At 36.0% G+C, this 23,050-nt stretch overlaps 1 protein-coding gene across 1 annotated transcript in view; it reads left to right on the forward strand.

The window, feature by feature from the left end:
• LOC308512644 (A disintegrin and metallopeptidase domain 3-like) overlaps positions 1-23,050 on the forward strand; it is a gene marked incomplete at both ends in the record, with an annotated part of 70,835 nt that overhangs the window by 31,205 nt on the left and 16,580 nt on the right. Inside the window, 2 exons of the mRNA XM_081082245.1 lie at positions 6,323-6,459; positions 9,400-9,589. Coding sequence (XP_080938371.1) covers positions 6,323-6,459; positions 9,400-9,589 — 327 coding nt within the window. The remainder of the gene's footprint in view (positions 1-6,322; positions 6,460-9,399; positions 9,590-23,050) is intronic.

The following is a 23,050-nucleotide window of genomic DNA, read 5'->3' on the forward strand; positions in this document are numbered from 1 at the left end:
ACAGTGTATCAACCATACTGTTTTGACATATTTTAGAAAGTGATTTTTAATGGATTTAGAAACTCAAATGATGAAATTTTAAAAGGATTTTTATAATGGTAAGATACATATACTAGTAAAATATAGTTATCTTAACTATTTTTAAGTATTCAGTGCAGTAATGTTAAGTTTATTTATATTGTGTGAAACATATCTGTACAACTTTTCATCTTGCAAAGCTGAAACTTTGTACCCTTTGAGCAACATGGCCCTATTTTCCAAACCTCCTAGCTCCTGGCAACCACCATTGTACTCTGCTTCTGAGTATGACATTTTTACATTCCATGTATGAGGGAGATCATGTAATATTTGTCTTTGTCTGGTTTATTTCATTTAGCATTATCCAAAGGCAGGGTTAAATTATTTTTATGGCTGAATAATAGTCCATGTATGTATGTACGTATGTATGTATGCATGCATATGTGTGGGTGTGTGTATGTGTAACATTTTCTTTATCCATCTATCAATAGATACTTAGGTTGTTTATATAGCTTGGCTATTGTGAATAATACTGCAGTGAAATAGCAGTGCAGATACTTCTTCTATTTCAATTATTTTGGATATATACCCAGAACTGTTTTTGCTGTATCATATGGTAATTCTATTTTTAATAATCTGATGAAACATCATACTGTTTACACCAGTTTATAATCCTAGCAGTTCACATCATCAACACTTGTTATTTTCTGTTGTTTTTTATCCTCACCTGACCCCAGAACATGAGGTCAAAGAGAGGAAGGAAGGAAAGAAGAAAGGGAGGGAGGAAGCTAGAGGGAGGGAGGGAGGGAGGGAGAGAGAGAGAGAGAGAGAGAGAGAGAGAGAGAGAGAGAGAGAGAATGAGAAACATAGATGTGAGAGAAAAATATCAATTGGTTGCAGCCTGGGGATTGAACCTGAAATCTAGGTGTGTTCCCTGACTGAGAATCTAACCTGCAACCCTTTTGTGTATAGGATGTTGCTCCAAAAAAATGAACCACCCAGCCGGGGCATATTCTGGGCTTTTAAATAGCAGTCATCCTAATTGATACGAGATGGTATCTCATTGTGGTTTTGATTTGCATTATTATGATTATTAGTGATATTGAGCTTCTTTTCATATGCATTTTGGCTTTTTGTATATCATCTCTGGAGAAATGTCTATTCAAATCTTTAGTCCTTATTTTAATTGACCTATTTAACTTTTTGTTGTTAAGTGGTAGGAATTCTTCAAAGTATGGATATTAATTTCTTATCAGATACATGATTTACAAATAATTTCTACCATTCTGTAGGTTCTCTCTACACTTCATTGATTGTGCCCTTGGAAACACAAAAAGTTCAAGTTGGATGTAGTCCCATTTGCCTATTTTTGCTTTTGTTGCCGGTGCTTTTGGAATTATATTCAAGAAATTCAAGAAAATATATGTCACAAAGCTTTTCCTGTATGTTTTATTCTAGTTGTTTTGTAGTTTTGGGTCTTATCTTTAGATTTTTCATCCATTTTGAATTACATTTTGCATAGGGTATAATATAAGGATCCAAATTTACTCTTTCCCATGGGGTATTCAGTTTTCCCATCACCACTTATTGAAGAGACTTATCTTTTCTCCATTCGATATTCTTGTTGAACAGATTATCTTTTCCTCATTTTGTGGTCTTGGTAGCCTTTTTATAGACATTTGAACATATATATATGAGGGTTAATTTCTAGGCTCTCTATTCTATTTCAATGATTTATAGGTTTTTCTTTAAGTCAATATAACACCATTTTTATTGCGTTAGCTTTGTACTATCTTTTGAAATCAGTAAAAGTGAGTCCTTCTTCTTTGTTCTTTTTTTCAAATTGTTATTCATGGTCTCTTGAGATTCCATAGGAATTTTGAGATTATTTTTATTTCTACTTCTACCAGTAAATGCCGTTGTGATTGTTGTGGGGACTGCATTGAATATTAAGATGCTTTTGGGAAGTAGTGACATATTAACAATATGATGTCCTCCGTTTATGGACATGGACTTTTCATTTATTTGTGTCTTCTGTAATTTCTTTCAGCAATATTTTGCATGTTCACTGTACTAGGCTTTGAAAACCTTGTTTAAGTTTGTCCCAAGTATTTCACTTTTATATGCTATTGCAACTTGAATTATTTTTCTTTTTAAAAAATAGACATAATTATATTTTAGTACACAACTTTTGTCTAACCAAAAAATAAAATACCGCAGTAAAATAATAACAAAAAAACATGGTATTTCATTTGCAATGCATGACAAATGGTTAACATCTCTAGTCTTAAGGAGCTTTTTAGAAACCAGTAACAAAACACTAATCAGCCCAAGCAACTGAAAAAAAGAGAAAGAAAATGAAATAATACAAATAACAATTAATGATTAAGAATTTATGATGATTGAGTTGACCAATGACAGAAAATAATTTCTTTGCAATATCACACAATCAAAGAATAAAGACACTAATATCTATGTTTTCTGTTTTGAATGATTTTTGTACAGTTTCTACTCCCTTAAGCAAATGCTGGGACATAGATTGATGAGGAGTATCTACATTATGAAAAAGCTACAGTTGTGACTAAAAATATAAATTTAGGATACTTTAGACCTAGAATTTCAAATTTTGGAAATTATTTCAACAAATTAGTCGAGCAAATTCAAAGTGAGCTATATAATAACCAATATATATGCCCCAAAGCACTACTTGCCTATCAACTGTTCATCAACACAAACCAAAAGGACGTGCACAAAACTCCATTAATCGTAGATAAGAGCATAGGGAATCTAGTCAATACAATTATGGTAACTGTGTGTGGTGCCAAGTGGATACTAGAAACATCAGAAGGAAACTGTGTGAAGTATATGTTTGTCTAATTACTGTGCTGTACACTTAAACTAATACAAAATAATACTGAATGTAAACTGTAATTGAACAATAAAAAAAGAGAGTATTGCTGGGGTCCAGCCCCAGCGGGTCCAGGGGTCCCCAAAGGTGTAGACGGAGTCGGCGAAGAAGGAATGACACGGAGACAGCGTTCAGTTGATCAGCAGCCTAGCCAGGATCTCCAGCCAAGTTCTGGTCTGGATCTCCAGCTAAGTTCTGTTTAGGATCTCCAGCCAGGTTCTGTGTCCATGGTCTCTTGCTAGGTTCTCCAGGTTCTCCAGCCAGGTTCTGTAGCCAAGTTCCCTCGCTAGGTTCTCCAGCCAGGTTCTGTCCAGGTTCTCAAGCCAGGTTCAGTCACCAGGTTCTAGTCAGGTTCTCTTGCCAATTTCTGTAGTCAGGTTCAGTCCAGGATCTTTTGCCATGTTCTCTCACTAGGTTATGTCTCTAGGTTCTGAGGCCAGTTTCTGTCCAGGATCTTTTGCCATGTTCTCTCCAGCGAAGTTCTTCTGTCTCTAGAGAACGTTCTGTGTAGGTTCTGTGCCAATTTCTGTCTCTCCTCTGTCTCCTAAGTTCTGTCTGCTGTTGTCTTGTTTCAACTGTATTTATACCAGTGGATTCCAATCCTATCAATCTCTATTCCAAAGGTTAGGGCGTTTCTTATCTCCATTCCAGGGAGTAAAGATTATGTAGCTTAAGCATGATTGTTCGTAGTTAAAGTGATTAATTACCCGCCTGGCACTTAGTTAAGAGGTTTTATTCCCTCCCTAACTTCAGGGGAAAATCCCTACCTGGGGAAACAACCTTTCTCAGAGACCTTGGTTAAAACACGTAGTGCCAAGAAGGTGAGCAAACATATTAAGAACAGTATGCCATATATGCCAGGTCCCTTGAAACAGCAAGCATGGACTGGCTCCCGGCAGAGTATATAAACTGGGGAGCAAAATTAAAAGGAAAACAACGGCACCTGAAGTAAAACTGTATACTTAACAAATTTCTATATCCTCTAGAATCTCAAATAGATGATTGTTTAATGAAAATTTTCTACCCTATGATGAGTGAAATTAGGAACATATTCACCTCGCACTCATGGGAGCACTGGGGTAAGGTGTTGCAAGGACAAGTCCTAGGCTTCTCTGTAATGATGTCTCTTCCATTCCCTCTCCTGGGATTCAGTCCAACAGCAACAGTGAAAACAGTCAACAATGCCTGGGTACAATTCTCTCCATGACACACTTTAGGTCACTTTTAAACATTAAAGTTTCTGAGTCTCATGTTTCTGATCTGCAGGGAATGTCCAGTGCAGTTGAGATTATTCGTTTTAAGTATATGGAAACGTAACACATTTGTTTTGATTTTATATCCTGCAATTCATTTATTAGTTCTAAGGGTTTCTTTTATGTGGAATCTTCAGTGTTTTCTCTGGCTGCTTTCATCATTCTCTGTCTGTATTTGGTCTTTGCTCCTATTATAATGTGTCTTTTTTTGTGATTCTCTTTGGATTTACCCTCGGTGGAGTTCATTGAATATTTTAAATCTGCGTGTTCATTTTCTGCCACAGTTTTCCAGCCCATTATTTCTTCAGTTAAGCTCTCTGCCCCTTTCTCTAACCCTTTTCCTTAGGAGACTTATAATCCATAGACTGGACTGCTTGCCAGTGTCCATGGGTTCTTTATATTTTCTTTATTCTTTTTCTTTTTTGTCCTCTGACTCAGTGATTCCAATTGACCTGTATTTAGGAGTGATTGCTTCTTCTGCCTCATTAAGTCTGCTTTTGAATCCCTCTGCAGTGGTTCTCAACCTTCTGGCCCTTTAAATACATTTCCTCATGTTGTGACCCAACCATAAAATTATTTCTGTCGCTACTTCATAACTTTCATGTTGCTACTATTATGAATTGTAATGTAAATATCTGATACGCAGGATGGTCTTAGGCGACCCCTGTGAAAGGGTCATTTGACTGCCAAAGGGCTCGCGACCCACAGGTTGAGAACCGCTGCTCTAGGGAATTTTTAAGGTCATTGTATTTTTTTAGTGCAAGAATTAAAAAACATAATTTATATCTTTTTGTTAATATTATACCTGGAATTTATTTCAGACATTTAAGTCTCGTTCATCATTTGAAAATCAATTAATGCAATCTAGCCCATCAGTATACCAAAGAAGAAAAATCATGTGATCAATATCAATAGATATGAAAAAAGCATTTGACAAAATCCAGTACTATTTATAATTAAAAAATATGGCAAACTAGGACTAGAAGGGAAATTCTTCAATTGAGAAAGAACATTCATAAAAAATCCTATAACTAATATCACTACCTTTTGGGGAGAAACTAAATGCTTTTCCACTAAGATATGGGAAAGGCAAGACTATAGCTTGCCACTCCAATTTAATATTGTACTGGGAGGGAAAAACACAATAACAAATGCTGTGAGGATGTGAAGAAACAGGATCTCTCCATTCATTGTTGATGAGAATGAAAAATGGTGCAGACACTGTGGAAAACAATTTTCAATTTCTTACAAGATTTAACATACTTTTACCATATGATCCAGATATTTTTCTCTTTGGCATTTACACAAATGAGTTGGTTAATTACACCCACATACAAACCTGCACATGAATGTTTAGAGCAGCTTTATTCATAACTACCAAATATCAGATGTCCTTCTGTAGGTGAAAGGGTAAACAAACTGGGGTAAATCCATATTAAGGAATATTATTTCGTGACTAAATAATGGGCAATTTAGTCACTAAAAGACATGAAGAAAACTTAAGTCATTAGTGAAAGAAGCCAATCAGAAATGGTTAAATACCATGTGATTCCAACTCCATGGCATTATGGAGAAAGAAAACCTGTGCAGATAGTAAAAGATCGTTGGTTGTGAGGGGTTTATGTCTTCCTGACATTACTGCTTCTCAAGTATTTTATTTTCTCCTTTATTTTTAAAGAAAAGAAATGCTACTTGAAAGGTGTTACAGTATTCTGCCTTATTCAGAAAAATAAAATAATTTGACTTTTTTTCCTAAAACTACTTATGAAATCAAAACTGAATGCCAACTTAACCCTTAAGAATTTGTGTATTCTTTTCATGGGAAAATAATACAGTGACTGAAAAAATGCTTATTATAAAAAAAATTTTAAATTATTTTTATTTAAATCAGCAACATACAATAAAAGTGTTAAATTGCATTAATTTGTTTCATGTCAATGCCATTTGGATTAAAAAAAAAACTTCTTAAAACAATCCACTACAATTTACCATATTTTCATATTCCTAAGAAATTATTGAGCTTTAGAGTGCTATTTTCTTCAATGTGTATTTGCATTTAGGTAGTATGACCACGAATTATTTATTGAAATGATCAAATGGGTGAAGAAATAACTTAAGCAATGTATTTTTTGTTTGTATTTAGTATCCAAAGAGGATGTCTTTAGAGGCATTTTCAGTAGTTATTGCACAGCTGCTTGGAGTTAATCTGGGGTTAAGCTATGATGACAGCTATAATTGTAACTGTCCAGGAACTACATGCATTATGAATCCTCAAGCAATGTAAGATGTTGTTTCTATCAATCTATATATTTTTTGATAAATGTTTGCAGTAGTTTTTGATGTATAATCTCTTGCATGATCACTTAAGAGTAAGACTATTTTTATTAAATATATTTGTGCTTTTTTAAAACATATGAAATAAAACTAGGATTTGATATTGTAGAAAATGTGCTTAATATTTCTATATTCAATGTCTAGAAAGAAAGTGTTTGTTGTAATGACTTTCTGGGGCTTATAGAGTTTTGAAGTGAAATTTATTTATCATTTAAAAAATGTAACAAGCATTGACTGTGTTGCAGAGTTTTATATGTTTGCCTTATCAATGGTTAACAAGATAGGTAAGTTCTAAATATCTTAATGTTAGCCCATTAGGAACAGGAAAGAAAAAAGTGGCCATAGAATAAACAAAATATAAACATCTTATGATAGGTGCCCAGAAGGAGGTAAATAAGGAATACATGGGGAGAGGAAACTTTTTAATAACGTGGCCTAGGAAGTAATTCTGGGACCTGAAGAGAAAGAATGAATTTGGTCATGTAAAGAACTTGTTAAGTACTTTTTAGGGAAAGCAAGTGACTGATATTTGTATAGCAAGAAGCTTGAGAAACTCAACAAATTAGAATAAGGAGATTGAGCGGGAGGGATGGAGGGAAGTGATAAAAATGCAAAATAAAAGAAATAGCTTGGCCTATAAGGACATATATAGAAGGCATAAGGAGAATAAAGTAAAATGCAAGGAGGCTAAAGAACAATCCATCAGAGAAGAAGTCCAGGAGTAACTAACATGGGGTATGTAGGAAAGAGCCTGATTGTGTAATCATGATGTGAGAGGTGGGATTTTATGATCAATGTAGCAAACCACATTTTAAATTGATTTATACAGTATGGCTAATAAAAATTATCTTAAAAATGAATGAACAATATATCAGAGTGAAATCATTATAATAATATTTGGGAGATGATTCTCATAAATACAGCAATTTATTAAGATCAAGATAAATGAAAATGGCAAGTATTATTGTAGATTTTTGGATAGCACAACTTATTAACTGATATTGAAAAAGGCAAATGTTAGGAATGGAGAAGTAGCAGAATCTTGAGGCATTTTGTATATGTTATATTGGAGGCATCGAGTCATTCTTTAGAGTTAAGTGCACAGTTATATGGATGAGGATCGCTGAGGACAAGGGATCTAGAGTGTGTGAGCCATCAGCATATTGATGGGAATTAAAACCATGGTCAGATAATTTAGAAAGGAGTTGAAACTAGTAAAAGAGGTGCCCTAAGATATAGCTTTGCATTCTTGTCATAGAAAGGAAGGCACTATTAGAATAAAAACCAAGATAGGATGGCTCCTTCCCTGGAAAGTACTATGTTTTAAAAAAGGGAGACGATGGAATTCGGATGGTAATTTAGTCCCCACAAGTCTATCACAAACTAAAGAATAAAACTAGAAAAAAAACAAAGAGCAAAAGCATATTCTATGTTTCCAAAACTGGAATGCACCAAGGATACCAGCAGGTGGGTTCAAACCACTAACAAAATAAAACCTGCATGAAGTAAGTAGCTGTGCAGGAGGAAATAAAATTAACACAGTGGGATCTCTAAAAATCTGAGCGACCTGGGAGCTCAGAAATCATTGACTCATCCGCACACCCCAAACTTGACCCTATTGAGCCTGAAATACCATTAAGCTCAGGCCATTACTGGAACCCAAATTGGTGGGAAAATTGCAAATATCTTGCATAACATCAATGTAATTATAAGAAAGCATTTCATAAACTGAAATTGAGGAACAATTTACCAAAAAATCAGGCTGTAATAATAAAACTTTTGAGGTCATAAAATCCAATGAAAAATCCTAGGTGACTAGATTAAGGATACATGAGAACTAAATGCAATGATTGATTCTGAACTTTATCCTTTTGCTATCAAAGTTCCAATATTGTGCTGAAGGAAAATTCTGAATAAAATTTTACGATTAGGCATTGATAATATGTCATCACTTCCTGGTTTTAAAGTATCTGTTTTAGGTGAATTCATTTCTATGTATGAATTACACATTAAAATATTTACACTTATGAAAACATGCTAACCTTGGTTGGTGTTAGTTGAGCATAGTCTCATGCAGGTTGCTGGTTCAATAGCTGGTAAGAGCACATGCCCAGGTTGAGGGCTTGATCCCCGGTAGGGGCCATGCAGGATGTATCTGATTGATGTTTCTCTCTCTCCCTCTCCCTTCCTCTTTCTCTAAAATTAATGAAAACATATTTAGAAAAATATTCTGATGTTAACTTACTTTTTACTGTTTCAGGAAAAAAATATTGGACTATATTTGTATTATTTTTCTAAGTTTTAGATTGTTACACGATTAAACAAAAACTCATTCAACAGTACACATAGAAATATAGAAATTTGAAACTAAGAAATAATCTAAGACTTACACATTTTATATACTTAATGTTGAGATCTTTTAATGGATTATTACCAAGGAACAAGTGTTGATGATTTTTCACTAACACAATTAACTATCTTTTCTTCTTTAATTTTCCATATATATTTTCTAGTATACTTAATATTCTTAATTCTAATCAGTGCTACTTATAATAATGATTATAAATATGATGTTGACAATAATAATGCAAAAATGAATAATGGGGCATACTTAAATAGTTTTTTTTCCCCAGGCATTGTTGTTTTTAACATATTCTAACTCATGTCACCTTAACTTCTCTACTTTCTAGATTTCTATTACATTAAATTACAATATAAATGAACTCGTTGCTTACATTTATGACTACCATTAAAAATCAAAGCACTCTCCCCTCCTTCTTGTTTTTCTCTGACTGAAGGTGTACAGAATTAATAATGCTATATTGACGAGTGTGACTTTGATAGTGATTTTATTCCATTTATCTGAAGAATATAATTTAATTTTAGACGTTCCCGTGGTGTAAAGTCTTTTAGCAGTTGCAGTGTGAATGAATATAAAGGTGTAGTTTCACAGCCTGGATTTGAATGTCTTCAAAATCAAACCATTTCAAAAGTGGTTGTCCAAGGAAGACTAGAACCAAGCTGTGGTAATAAACGTTTGGACTTTGGAGAGGAATGTGATTGTGGCCCTCCAGAGGTTAGTGGCAAACATTGATAGCTTACCTAAAGATTCATTTTTGCTTGTTTGTCATATAGTGCTATAAATATAGATGTGATACAAAGGGGGGGGGGCTTTTGTCAAAGCTGCACCATTTTATCAAATTTCTAAGACATGGAGATACGGGACATGTGAGAACTGACTCATCTGAATTTGAAACATTTGAAAAATTTAAGTATGGAGTAAGTATAGCATGGATTCAATACGATTTTCTTTGTTGTGTAACCATTAATAGCAACAGTCACCTTTCTGTATCACAAACACCAGTCCCTTCAATAATATAATCATCACCTAAATCATCTGGATTCTTCCCAAGCGAGTGCCTTGGTTCCTTAAGTTATAAAATGTGTGTTATTTACCTCCCCATCCTTGCATCTGGGAAACTTCATTTATTTTAACCTGACTGCACAGAATTGAATAAATCATAATCCCGCATTCATTATTGTTATATTTGTTTTTTGCTATTTTTTTTTCAGTTGTGCTTGGTAAGATGACTAATCAAAGAAGTTTGTTGTGCCTGTCTTCATATACTTATGCATGGTGAAGTTGATTGATATAGATTTTTTAGAAAATATGAAAGGTCTCTAATTATTAGGAATAAAATTCTGTATAACTTGATTGCATTATAATTGAATGACTCAAGTTTTCTGTATCTTTATTAATTTTGATTGCTTTACCCCTCAGAACTTGAGAAATAATATTGATACCACCAACGATCCAGTTGTATTTGCCTAACTCTCACTAGAACTTAATTCATTCTTTATACTTTGAAGCTGTTTTATGGTGCAAACTTAAATGCAATTGGTTTTCTTCCTAGAAATTAACTTTTTACCTATAAAGGGTGAATATTCTTATATCTATGTTTCTTTCTGTTTTAAGTATATTTGGTCTGACATAACTACCTCTAACTCCATCTCCATCTCTGTTTCTATCTCTGTCTCTGCTCTGACTCTGTCTCTATGTCTTTAGGTTCCTTTGAGTTGGCATTTCCCTGATAGTACTCTATTCTCATTTAGTTTTTTTGTACTATTTACTTCAATACCTACATTGTTTTAATTTATTATTTGATCTGTATTTGATTTGTAAAGTTATCAGTTTAGATGTTATTGTGATTAATAGTTTGCATATTTAAAAATTAACTGAGGTCCATGGTTTATTCTTTTTTTTTTTTTTTCCTTATGGCTTCTTTCTGTTCCAGGATCTCTTCCAGGATCCTTATTGTATTAAGTTGTTATGACTCTTTACACCCCTCTAGAATGAATTTCTGTAAGTGTAGTTCTCTCAAAATTTTTATATTTTCTATGTCCATTTTGTTACATTTGCTTTCTAATTTAATTTTAGCTTATTTCTTCTGACCTGTGTGATCCCCCCCCGCCGCCCCCCACACACACTATTTATTTTCAGTGATTTAGTGGGTATGCATTTTTTTCCTCTTTAGTGATTATCTTCTCCTTTTGACCATGACTGTTCTTGCAAGTCTGCTGCTGCATATGTGCCTGCATTTCTCTAGGCTAGTTTTGTGATCTACCCTTGAGAATGTTCCATGTGCACTGGAGAAGAATGGATAATGTGATGTTCTGGGATGAAAAGCTCTGATAAGTGAATGTGCTATAGCCTTTCATCTATTCTAGTATGCCCTTTTGTATATCTGTGATGTCTGTGATAACTTCTCCTCTTTCATTTCTGATTTTGTTTATATAAGTCTTTTCTCTTTTTTTGCTCAGTGAGTCTGGCCTGGAGACTGTCATTTTATTAGTCTTTTCAAAGAACCAGTTCTTTGTTGTATTAATTTTTGTATAGTATTTTCTTCTCTATTTCATTTAATTCTGCTATAATTTTTATTATTTCCTGTCTTCTGCTGACTTTGGGTTGGTTACCTTTGACCTTTTTCTAGTTATTTTTTCTTATTAAAAATTTTAATGTTGACACTATTGCAGATGTACCTCATCCCACCCGCCTTTGCCCACCTCCACCCAACCCCACCTCTCCTTCCGTTTACCTTCACCACACTAATATGTGTCCATGGGCTGTGCATATGTGTTCTTTAACTGATCCCTTCAGCTTATTTTTCCAGTCATTCTTATCCTCCTAGTTCATTTTTAAAACTTGAGTTTAGAGAGAGAGAGAGAAAGGAAGAAAGGGAGAGAGAGAGAGAGAGAGAGAGAGAGAGAGAGAGAGAGAGAGAGAGAGATTTGTTTTTCCACTTTTTTATGCATTTTTTGGTTGCTTCTTGTATGTGTCCTGACAAGGGATCAAACCTGCAAACTTTCCATATTGGGACCATGCTCTAAGCAACTGAACTACCAGGTAAAGGCTCATTTTCTAATTCTTTAAGATGTAATGTTTGGGTGTTTACTTGGGATTTCTCTTGTTTTTTGAAATAGGCCTGTAATGATAAACTTCCTTTTTTTATTACTGCTTTCACTGTATCCCCAAAATTCATATGTCATATTGTCATTCTCATTTGTCTCTATATATCTTTTGATGTCACCTTTATTTCTTCTTTGACCCAGTCTTTTTATAAAAATAGTATATTGTTTAATCTTCACATGTTTGTGGTTTTCTTTACTTCTTTTTTGCAGTTGATTTCTAATTTCAAAGCTTGTGGTCACAGAATGTGCTTGGTTCAATTTCAATCTTTTTGAATTTGTTGAGGCTAGTTTTGTGACCTACCCTTGAGAATGTTCCATGTGCACTGGAGAAGAATGGATAATGTGATGTTCTGGGATGAAAAGCTCTGCAAATGTCAATTATGTCCATTTTGTCTAATGTGTCAATTAAAGTTAACGTTTTTTTTCGTTGATTTTCTGTTTGGATGAACCATCCAGAGCTTTGAATGGAGTATTAAGGTCCCCAACTATGATTGTGCTTTTTTGACTGTTTCTCCCTATAGTTCTGTTAGTAGTTACTTTATGTATTTTGCTGCATGCTATGTGCATATGAATTAAGTATTATATCTCCTTAATGTAGTGCCCAATTTTTCATATAAAATGTCCATCTTTGTCTCTTTTTACCTTTGTTATTTTAAATATGTTTTGTAAGATATAAGTATGGCTAACCAGCTTTTCTGTGGATGTTATTTGCTCGGTGAATCATTTTCCAACCTTTCACTTTGATTCTAACTTTTTCTTTGCAGCTTAGAGGTGTCTCTTGAGGTAGCAAGGCTCCGTGGCTCTGTTTCTCTGTCTCAAATGCCAACCAGCCAACAACCATGGCTGAACCCTATGCTGTGTCCTTGCCCAGTTCTCTATCTCTAGACTCAGCCACAGCTCATTCTGCTCACTCCTGTAGGAATGTCTGTGGAATCTCTTTGCTTCTACCAGATGAAGGGAGTGCCAGTCACTACAAGATTCCTCCACTCTCTAGCCATGAGCCACTTACTGGCTGCAGTAGAGCTCCTGTGGCTTGTCTCAGTCCTTCTCCCTTCTCTCCTCCCCCATTTGCTCCCACTTCCCTACCTTTAGATATTTCAATGTGCAGATCTCTGAAGCATTTTTGTGAGTTGACCAGGGAATCCTTTGTTGATTTATAGCTATTCAAATTGCTGAAATTTTAAGGCTGAAACCAAGGGGATCCCTCAAGCTGCCATTCTTTTGATATCATTCCCTCTGTAATTGATTTTTATATATCTACACTAATAAAAGAGAAACATGGTAATTGGCGTATGACCGCTACCCTTTTCATTGGCTAATCAGCGAGATATGCAAATTAACTGTCAGCCAAGATGGCGGCCGGCAGCCAGGCAGCTTGAAACTAACATGAGGCTTGCTTGCCTCAGTGACAGAGGAAACCAACGTTCCCCGCCTGCGGCTGCGCCTCTGAGCCTGCAGTTTGAAACATTTTAACAAATACCGCCAGACTTCAGCCAGCAGATTCGCAACATTGTATGCAAAGGCCAGAAACCTACTTTCAGGAGTGGAGGCCTAAGAGCTGGAGCCAAGCCTCAAGCTAAAGCTGGCCCAGAATAAAAAAAAAAAAAGGAAAAAAGGAGCTTTTGGGAGTTCAGTCACCCTCAGCCTGAAAACAGCCCTCAGCCCCTCACCCAGGCTGGCCAGGCACCCCAGTGGGGACCCCCACCCTGATCCAGGATACCCTTCAGGGCAAATGAGCTGGCCCCACCCATGCACCAGGCCTCTACCCTATATAGTAAAAGGGTAATATGCCTCCCAGCACCGGGATCAGCGGAGCCGCGAGGCCTCCCACCGGGATCAGCGTGACAGGGGGCAGAGCCAAAACACCCTGATTGGCCTGTGGCTCTGTGTGTGACAGGGGGTGGGGCCACAACCCCCCCCACCCCCGCCCGGGCCCTGCTCTGTGTGTGACAGGGTAGAGCCATAACCTCCCATCAGCCCTGCCCTGAGTGTGACAGTGGCGGCGCCCCAATCCCCTGATTGGCCCTGCTCTGTGGGTGATAGAGGGCGGCGCCCCAACCCACTGATCCGCCCTGCTCTGTGTGTGACAGGGGATGGTGCCCCAACTCCCCTATCGGACCTACTCTGTGAGTGACAGGGGGGAGCTCCCTAACCCCCTGATGGGCCCTGCTCTGTGCATGACAGGGTACGGAGCCCCAACCTCCCTGATGGGCCCTGCTCTGTGTGTGACAGGGGGCAGTGCCCCAACCCCCGGATTGGCCCTGCTCTGTGCGTGACAGGTGGTCGCGCCGCAACCTCCCATCGACCCTGCCTTGAGTGTGACAGGGGGTGGTGCCCCAACCCCCCAATCGGCCCTGCTCTGAGCCCGACCAGAGGCTGCACCTAGGGATTGGGCCTGCCCTCTGCCACCCGGGAGCAGGCCTAAGCCAGCAGGTCGTTATCTCCCGAGGGGTCCCAGACTGCGAGAGGGCACAGGCCGGGCTGAGGGACCCCCCTTCCCCCCAAATGCACAAATTTTTGTGCACCGGGCCTCTAGTACCATAATAATATCATTTTTTTTAAATTATAATTTTTTAATTGATTTCAGAAGAATAGAGAGGGAGAGAAAGTTTGAAACACCAATGATGAGAGAGAATCATTGATCTGCTGCCTTCTGCATGCACCCCCCTTCACCCCACTAGGAATTGAGCCCTTATCCAGGGCATGAGCCCTTGACTGGAATTGAAACAGGAAATCTTCAGTCCTTAGACCAATGCACTATCCACTGACCAAACCAGCTAGGGCAAAAATATCAACTTTTAAAAATCACAATTTATTTAAAGACTAGAGGCCCGGTGCACAAAATTTGTGCACTGAGGGGGGGGTTGTTCCTCAGCCCAGCCTGCACCCTCTCCAATCTGGAACCCCTCGGGGGATGTCTGACTGCCAGATTAGGCATGTTCCCACAGGAAGTTGGACATCCCTCTCACAATCCTGGACTGCTGGCTCCAACTGCTTACCTGCCTGCCTGATCACCTCTAACTGCTTCTGTCGGCTAGCCTGATCACCTCCTAACCACTCCTCTGCCACTCTGATCAATACCTAACTGCTTCCTGCCACCCCAATCGCCCCCAACTTCCCTCCCCTGCTGGCCCGGTCACCCTAATTGCCCTCCCCTGCCAGCCTGATCACCCCGAACTGCCCTCCCTTGCCAGCCTGGTCACCCCCAACTGTTCTCCCCTGCTGGCCTGGTTGCCCACAAAAGCCCTTTCCTGCTGGCCATTTTGTGGTGGCCATCTTGTGCCCACATGGGAGTGGCCATCTTGTGTGAGGGTGTGATGGTCAATTTGCATATTATCTCTTTATTTTATAGGATTGTCCTTCCCTCATTGCTGTGAATCAATCTTGGTTATTGATCAAGTAAACATTTATGAGTTTTTCTGTTTTTTTCTACTCTAATGCCACCATTTTAATTACTATAAATTTCTATTTGTGGGATATGATTATATATCCTCCAGCATGATTTTTTTGGTGATCATGGCCTTTTGCAGTTAGTAAGAATATCTGATTTGTTTCTTTTAGTTTCTACAAATACAAAGACGGAAGAAATTGCATTGAACCTTAGATAAATTTGATGTTAGATATAATGGAGGTATATGCCTTCATTTTTTATTTCTTTTAATTTATCTCAACAGTATTTTCTAGTACTCATTATATAGGTTTTTTACTGATAAACTTTTAAATTTTTACTGTGATGTTTTAAAATTTTTATGATAGTTTAAATCATATATTTAAAAATTTTTTCTTTATTACTCATTTTTAAAAATACACTAGATATTTATAGTCTTAATTTTTTACTGCAATCTTGCTGAATTTATTTATTAATCCCATTAGTTTTTTTTAGAGAACTTTATCTGTTAGGAGCATAATGTGAATCATATGTATTTTATATTTTCTAGTAACATTTATAAAATAAAATAGGTGAGATAAATTTGCATAATATAATTTGATTTAATATGTCAAATGTAGTATTATTTCAACATATAATCTGCATAAAGTTATTGTTGAGTATTTTTATTTTTAATATGTATGTGTTAGTACATTTTATTAATAAAATACATATAGGTATATGCACACACATACACAAACACACACACATGTGAATAAGTATAGAAACAGAGAGACATCATAAGAATTGGCTTATACAATAATGGAGACTTTGTCATGAAATTGAACATACTGTCACCAAGCCTAGATGTCAAAATGAAGGAAGATCCAGGAGGAAGGAAGAATAATTGCAGACTTAACTGTTCCTTCACTCCATTGAGATGAATCAGCAATCAGCCACTTTAAGTTAATGCTGTCATGAGTTTTGATTCTATGGATGTTGGGATGGAGTGCATGTGTTTTGCCTAGGAGATAAACATGATGAATCTTTGGAGACCAGATGGTGAAATGTGATAGAATATCCCCCAAAGCTTTGCATGTCCTAATATTAATAACTCAGAAATATGTTACTATACATGGCAAAAAGTACTCTGAAGAGATGATCAAGTTTAGGATCTTGAGAGGGAGAGATCTCCTATGTTTCTTAGTGGGCCATATGTAATCACAGGGATACTTATTAGAGGGAGGCAGGCAGGTCAGAGGCTATGTGAGAATGATATTTGAAGATGCTACATCACTGGTTTTGAAGATGGAGTAAGAATCCATAACCCAAAGAATGCAGGTGCCCTCTAGAAGCTGAAAAGGCAGGAAAATGATTTTTCTCTAGGGTTTCCAGGAAGAATGAAGAACTTTCAAAATCTTCATTTTAGTCTCTTGGTCTTTTGACTTCCAGAACTGTAAAATAATACTAGCACATGTATGTAGTTTTAAGCTACTAAATTTATGGTAATTTTTACAACAGAAATAGGTAATCAGTATAAGATTGAATTAATTCTGTGTTCCTTGTGATACACAAACACCTTGAATGGATTAAAGATTCCTACCAAATGGATTGCAGTTTTTCTGCAGAGAACAACAATTTCTTTATCACAGCATGTGTAGATTCAACACTTTGTCCATCTGGGCAAGATAATTTCTACCAATACATTTGTATCAACCCCAGAAGCAGCATTTGGGTGGCGTGAAGTCAAGATCCAAGTTTGAAGAGACTGTAAGGATTATTAGTGTGAGAAAGATGTAAATACATGAAGGAACTCTGTAGGAGGAAATCAATATTCCAAGAGGTTCAAAAGGAGCACCTAACGATTTTCATCAACTGGGTCAGTGATATGATAGATACAGTAATCAGAGTAGAAGTACGCGTCAGAGGAAAGTTTACAAGAGCGTTTGTTTTTCCTTAGATAATAAAGGCAGACCTCCAGATATATACAACGTGGCTAAGGGGAATCATGTCAGTGTTCAAAAGTTTATTCTGGGCAAAAGCTGTCTACCTCTAAAGTCAATAAGTCTCAGGTTAAGGTTTCCTGATAGAATGGCTATTCAATCCTTAGGTTAAGGGCAGTGATGATAATCTGGTACAAGATGACCAAAGCATTCTGAATTATATTCATTTGTGTTGTTTTCCTTCTGGCTAACTCAGTTTTTGAATTGTATATCATTAATATACAAGTACTTATAAGTAAAGTAAATAAACAGACTACCTCAAGGGAAATTGGTGCATAGAAATATAAAGTAAACCGGAATGTGCATATATATATTCAATATGAACACATTATTAGTACAATAAATAAATTGAAACAGACCTAAATTCCTAGTTATTTTTGCCTATACATTTTGCTAATTTTTAAATATTCTTACCAGTCTAGTAAAATATCACTCTTGCACTGAATAGACAACTATAAGAAAGTTGGAAATCAGAGTATACTATTATAAAGAGCATTTATTCTTTTTGTTCTCCAAGACTCCAATATCTTTTTGAATTAATCTTTAATATAAAATTTTGGAGCTAAAAATAATAATGAAGAACAATTTTCTCTGAATAGGTTTTTATAATGATAAAATATTATAATTTAGAAACCTCTATTTTATCACAATCATAACTTGTAATATATTCCCATAATTATTTTTGAGAAGACTTGATAATATAGAAAAGTACTTAAGAGGTACTCAATGAAAAAAAAACCTGAAAACTCGTTGTTCATATTTTTACAAAATCAAAGAGGATTGAAAATGATTAGATTAAATTATTAACAGTTCCATTTCTTGAGCATGAAATCATGAATAATTTATTACCATTGTCTTCTTTACTAAAACTATATTAAGTTTAAATAAACAGTGTTACAAATAAATATAGAAGTAAACATTATACTGTAATTGTAATTAACTTAGAGACAAATTTTAATACCCTTTGACAAATGAAATTAGTTATTTGATTTAAAATTTCTATTATTTAACTTGATTGTATTTGCATTTAGAACTGTAGTTTTGCAAAATGCTGTAATGCTAACACTTGTAAACTGATTGGAGATGCAAAATGTGGCACTGGAGTATGCTGTAATAGAAAAACTTGTCAGGTAACCTCTCAAAATATTACATTTTTTTTCTTCATGAATTTTTTATGTTCTTGTGCATTAATTATGGTTCAGGTTTTTAAAAATTTGTTTTTATACATCTTTCAAATATGTTACTTTATGTACCCTCTTTATACACAGTTGGTTTTATAATTTAGGTGATATCCTTAGGTCTTTTTCTCCCTACTATTTAGCTCCACCACTCAAACAACTGTGTTTTTTCAGTTTCTACTCAAGATCCATCTAGTTATTGCACTCAATACCAATCCCAGATTATTTGGGTGCTATGAATTCCTTGCAGTGATGCCTGAGTGAAGCTCTTCATCATCAAACAACTTACGATAAAATTATAGATGAGCCAGCTAACACACACTTGACATGCAATGCTCCAATAAAAGACAGTGATTTTTAAAAAATCCCACTTTGAAAGTAATAGAAAAGGAATCCATGTAGAATAGTCATCAACATGCAACACAAACAATAGTGAAGTTTGCCTTGGGCAAAGACTTCTAGCCTAGAAGTGGATTGAATTGATTTCCCTTCGGAAGTTTTCCATTCAAGTTTTTCTTTGTAGCCACATCTGAGCGGAGATTGGTTAGGATTTGCCTTCTGTGGATTGCATCATTATAGCACCTCATTTAGTATCACTTTCAGGACTCTATGACAAATATAAAAGCTAATTAATGAGAGATTTTGCTTGCCAGATGTGTTTTCTCTGTGTCAATGGAATCTCTCACAGCATTATTCTACTTTGTTCTATATGTGTTCTTTTTTACTCTATAGGCTAGTAAATAGAACTAATGGTCGTTTGTGTTCAAGGCACATGAATGTAGAAGGCAGTGTAGGGTTCCTACTTCTTAGCAATAAATCTTATTGCCTTTCCCTTCATTAAAGCTCTCATTTTAACCTTTGTCTCCAAACCACCGAATATGGCTTTTCTAAACAGCCTATTGCCGTTTATCTACATCCCAAAGGGTAGTTCTTTAAAATGGAGATAATCACTACATTTGGTTGAGTGAAAATTCACAGTACAAGTTGCTAGGGAGAGCTTCAGGGCAAGAGTTAAATCTACTTTATTAGTTTAAATTAATTTTATTATGTGGTATAGTATAGTACTTTGCTTTTGCTCTCATTTTGTTGTATTGTCAATCAGCAAGCTAGAGAAGATGCCTTACTGAGCCAATTAGTTAGGAGTCATTTTTATTAGTGCAGGTTCAGAGCAGAATATCTCTGTCAAATGCTGAACAAATAAAGGAAGGAGCATTCCCTTTTTATATCTTTCTAGGTCTTTGTGTAAGTTATTTTTGCAGACAGCTTGTAATGTTGAGTATACATCATATCTAACAAACACTTATCATATCTATACAGACAACTTGTAACCTTGAGTACATATCATATCTAACAAACACTTGGCATGATAATATTATCAGTATCAGTTTATTAGCCCCTTTAGATGGCTAGCTTGCAAGGTCAGACAGTTAAGTTTATCTTTTCTATTATTTAAGTTAAATAACAAAGTTATTTTTACAGAATAAGAGACCGTCTAAAAATAGCAGAGTTGACTTATGGAACAAGGGACTAGCAAGAAATAGCAGAGAACTTCAAAACAGCAGTTTCAAACAGCAGTTTTTCTAAAGGAGGGATCATTACTATGTGTCAATTTAAGGCTAACAATTCTCTTATACTCTGCTCTCTTTCATTATTGGCTATAAGTGTAAAAGGCTTCCTATTTTCTTCTCTTTTTTACTTTCAGTTAGGCTAGTTTCCACCAATGCTTTTCCAAAATTTAACAATTTTACTTAATATTTTATAAATAACATTTCTACTCAAATAGACAAAAATCCAAGTGCAAAGCTGTGGAAGATAATAATTTAACCAGCTTTTTTACTGAAACATAACAGTGAATAGCTTATTTCTAACTAGTACTCAGAAATTTCTATTTGTAATTTAAAAAATTGTATTTGGTACTGTATTGGTACAATTATGTATTGGTCAGTTGCATCTTTTTTTTGAATTTGTTCAAAATGATGTTTATTATAAATTCCTTATACATACACTTTATTTATGTGTGAAATAAATTTAAAGACATGACCATTGTAACTACATGTAGACTTCAGATTCAAAGTTACTAAAAATTTGAAATAAAGATAGTTTCCAATATTATTTTTATTTCACACTTTAGATATACTATAATTTTAATGGCATAGTAGAACAACAAAGGTGAATACTTCTACATATACAGCTTTAGTTGTTTGAATACCAAGTGACTAATATATCATTTAACATTACTTGACTTCATTTTTTTAAAGAATAAGCTAATGAGTTCTTTTATTTTCTAAAAATATATATCAAAATATTTTGGAATTTGTTTTATAACAAATAAGTCAACACTTATAACTTCTTTATTTTATTTAAAAAATACAAAATTTTTATTTATTCATTTTAGAAATCTTTATTGTTGAAAGTATTATATATGTCTTTTTTTTTTCCATCATTGACCCCTTCTAGCCTGCCTCTGTTCCCCCTCACCCTTCAGCCTACCCCAGGTCTTCACAACCCTATTGTCTGTGTTCATGGATTATTCATCCTATCTAATAATAGACAAAGATTGAAATTGACTGTACCTTTGCTACACCTCCCATTGGCTAATCAGCGAGATATGCAAATTAACCACCAACAAATATGGAGGTTAATTTGCATACATAGGCGCGAAGTGGCTGAGCGAATACTGAAGGCGGCTCCGGCCGGAGTGGAGCCAGTTTTCCTCTGGCACCAGGGACCAAGCCTGTTGCATGAATCTTTTCTGCAACAGGCCTCTAGTATATGCATCCAAGTACTTTGGTTTATCTCTTCACCCCTCCTCCCCCACCCTCACCTACCCCTGCCTTCTCAGAGAAAGATAATCACATGAAATCACTCATATGTGGAATCTAAGGAACAAAATAAACTGATGAACAAATAGAACCAGAGACAAGCATGGAACAGACAGACAAATGTTAGAGGGAAGGTTAAGGTTGATTAACCTGGGAATTTATATGTATATATGCATAGTCCATGGACATGAAGCAGGATGTTTTGGACTGGAATACGCAGTGCTCCCCTGGGCAAGATGGTTCCCCAGATTCTTTGTCTGAGAGAGTCGAAGAATGAGTCCACGGAAGTAAGGTGCTATAGCAAAGGTGGAAATTTTATTGAAGAAAAAGTACAGACTCCCACGTGGGGAAGGGAAAAGAATCTCACAGCAGACTCCCACCTGGGGAGGGGGACAGAGTCCCATGGAGTCCCTGTTTCCATGGTTTATAAAGGATGTAGGTCTTTGTGCCTTGATATCCCCTCTGATTGGTCACTATTCCCTTAGACTGGTTACTATAGTAACTCCTGAGCTCAAAGGTCGAATCTCACATGGGACATGTGAGGTTTTCCTCCCCTCCCCCCTTATTGTCTTCCTATCCCCTTTGGGTCTTCTTCTTCCTCTGAATGAGGGGCTTCCTTCCCTTTATTTTATAAATATAGACCTTCTGCTGCTCTGCAGCCCTGTGCTTCTTCCATGGTTCCCTTAATTTCTAAAATTTCCTAATCCTGTCTTTTTTTCACCCCTAAAAATTCCTATTTCAGACACAGCCAATAGAGTGGTGATGGCCTGAAGGGGCAAGTGCAGGGTGAGGGGGTCAATGAGAAAAACAACAACAGGGACATCTGTAATACTTCCAACAATAAAGATTTAAAAAGTTTGATCCCAGCCAGGAAATAAAAGATTTTTATAATTAAAAAAGAAAAAATAAGGAATAGTATTCTGGCTTTTATTCTTGGGAAATAATCAATGGGCCATTTGCCCATTTTTAGTCAATACTATATGAAACAAAATTTTCTACCTGACACAATTCCTTTAATTTTTATTTTATTTTCAACCACAGTTTACATCTACTACTATTCCTCACCAGTTTCAGATGTATAGGAGAGGGGCCAAACACCCATGCACTTTACAGAGTTGACTCCCTGCTGCCCACCTAGCCCTGTACCCAGTTTTCTTGATACTTTTTACTATATTCCCCATGCTGAAAACTGCATCTCTGTGGCTATTCTGTAGCTACCAATTTGTACTGTTTAATCCCTTCATCTTTTTCACCCAGCCCCCAAACCCCCTCCCCCCCAATAACTATCAGTCTGTTCTCTGAATTTATGAGTTTGTTGCTTTAGTTTGTTCATTAGATTCCACATATAAATATGTGAAATCATATGGTATCTGTCTTTCTCTGACTGGCTTTTATTTCACTTAGCATAAAACTCCCTAGGTCCATTCTTGCTGTCACAAAAGATTGTATCTTGATAATGGCCAAGCAAAGGAAAACAAACAAACACTCATGAAGCTCAACTTCATGCTCAGGTGAAGATTTCAAACAGGAACAATAGAATTCTTATTCTGGACATCTATTGAATATCCTCACAGTTCTGTTGACAGGGCTCAAACAAGGTTTCTGCATATATAATACAGATAGCTCATTGCACCTCCTGGGTTTTCTAGTCCACAGTCCAATATTTCAGAAGCGTAGAGAGATCCTTTCTTTTCCAAC

The sequence above is a fragment of the Myotis nattereri genome, assembly GCF_964212035.1.
Source record: "Myotis nattereri genome assembly, chromosome: 2".
NCBI classification, from domain to species: domain Eukaryota; kingdom Metazoa; phylum Chordata; class Mammalia; order Chiroptera; family Vespertilionidae; genus Myotis; species Myotis nattereri.